The sequence below is a fragment of the Sitodiplosis mosellana genome, unplaced genomic scaffold (genome assembly GCF_009176505.1).
Source record: "Sitodiplosis mosellana isolate CC-2019 unplaced genomic scaffold, AAFC_SMos_1.0 Smas_scaffold_5269, whole genome shotgun sequence".
Taxonomy (NCBI): domain Eukaryota; kingdom Metazoa; phylum Arthropoda; class Insecta; order Diptera; family Cecidomyiidae; genus Sitodiplosis; species Sitodiplosis mosellana.
In genome coordinates, this window is record NW_022600511.1 from 1,984 (window position 1) to 3,758 (window position 1,775).

The 1,775-nt window shown below is 35.2% G+C and overlaps 1 protein-coding gene across 1 annotated transcript; it reads left to right on the forward strand.

Annotated features, from left to right (window-relative positions):
- Nucleotides 1-202: 202 nt before the first annotated feature.
- On the forward strand, nucleotides 203-1,762 carry LOC129572604 (uncharacterized; the record flags this gene model as incomplete). The annotated part of the gene is made up of 3 exons (XM_055452609.1): nucleotides 203-440; nucleotides 559-1,470; nucleotides 1,579-1,762. Coding segments are annotated over exons 1-3 (1,334 nt in total), but the record flags the coding sequence as incomplete, so codon positions are not given.
- Nucleotides 1,763-1,775: the final 13 nt, after the last annotated feature.

The following is a 1,775-nucleotide window of genomic DNA, read 5'->3' on the forward strand; positions in this document are numbered from 1 at the left end:
GAGAGCATAGCACGTGATAAACATCAATTTTATAATTAAAAAATGTTTCTTTCATTACGGAACATTGTTGATGCGTTCGATTCGTCGCGTTCATGAGTGCGTCTAACGACGAAAAGAATTGAAATGAACTTCACTGAATGCGCTCATCGCAAATTCGTGTTTTACTTTGTTTTGTTAGTGTGGTGCAGGGGTTGTGGATCTAATGCCCTCCGATGATTATCAAGTGATAATTAAACCAGATAAGATGCCAGCAGGTGAACATGAGGGAAGATTCAATGCCCCAACTATAAATGAGGTTGCTATTGTAATGGTTGGAACTGAATTTGAAAGTCGTGACATCATAATCCAAAAAAGAGATGCATCATTAAAACGTGTCACTGAGACTCACAGATCGTATGATGCCCTCCAATATCCGATTTTATTTCCAAAAGGGGAGGATGGTTATCATTTCAATCTGAAGGAAACAAATCCAACAACACGCATTGCAACAGCAAAAAAGTATTTAATTCATTTTTTATTTAATAATAAATGTTTGACATAATGTTGTTTTTAATTCAGATTTCATCTATCGATTGATGATAAGAGAAAATGCGGAAAATCATCTACTGAAATTTCAACGATTATTTCAACAATATTTGGTCGATATGTATGCAAAAATCGAAAGTGAACGATTGTTGTACATAAGACTGAATCAAAAGAAGTTGCGTGTAGATAACTATATCCACTTAAGAGATGCTATTGCCAAAGATGGGAAAACAGCAAATTTAGGACAAATGGTTATACTCCCATCAACTTTCACTGGAAGTCCAAGGCATATGCATGAATATGCTCAAGACGGGATGACATATATTCGAAAATACGGACGTCCAGATTTGTTCATCACATTTACATGTAATCCAAATTGGACTGAGATAACTGAATTGTTGCAACCAGGACAATCCTCAGCTCATCGCCCTGACATAGTAGCTAGAGTGTTCAAACAAAAATTGGACATTCTATTGAAATTAATCACGAAATATCATATTTACGGGAAAACGAGATGTTGGATGTACACCATAGAATGGCAGAAAAGAGGACTACCACATGCTCATATACTGATTTGGTTTGAAGATAAACTGAAACCTGACCAAATAGACAATATAATATCAGCTGAGATTCCAGATCCATCAATTGACAAAGTACTTCACGACATTGTATGCAAGCATATGATTCATGGACCATGTGGATCGTTGAATAAATCTTCACCATGCATGAAAGATGGATTCTGTACAAAGAGATATCCTCGCGAAATGATTCAAGAAACACAAACAGGAGTTGATAGCTATCCATTGTACAGAAGAAGATCACCTGACGATGGAGGTCACGAAACAATAATAAGAAAGAAAAACACAGCAATTGAGATTGATAATGGATGGGTTGTACCGTATTCGCCTTTCTTTCAAAAATTGTTGGAGCACACATCAACGTTGAGTACTGTAATTCAGTAAAATAAATCAAATACATATGTAATTACATAAACAAAGGTATTTATAAAATTACAAGCATTATGTGTATATTAAAAAAACCATTAATAATTAGGTCCAGATATGGCAGCTTTTGGATTTGCAAAAAACGATGATTCATATGATGAAATTCAAGAATACCAAATGGGTCGTTATATTAGTAGCAATGAAGCAGTTTGGAAAATTCTGGGCTTCTACGTTCATGAGCGTTATCCATCTGTTGTTCAATTAGCAGTACATTTAGAGAATGGTCAAAGAGTGTACTTCACAGAA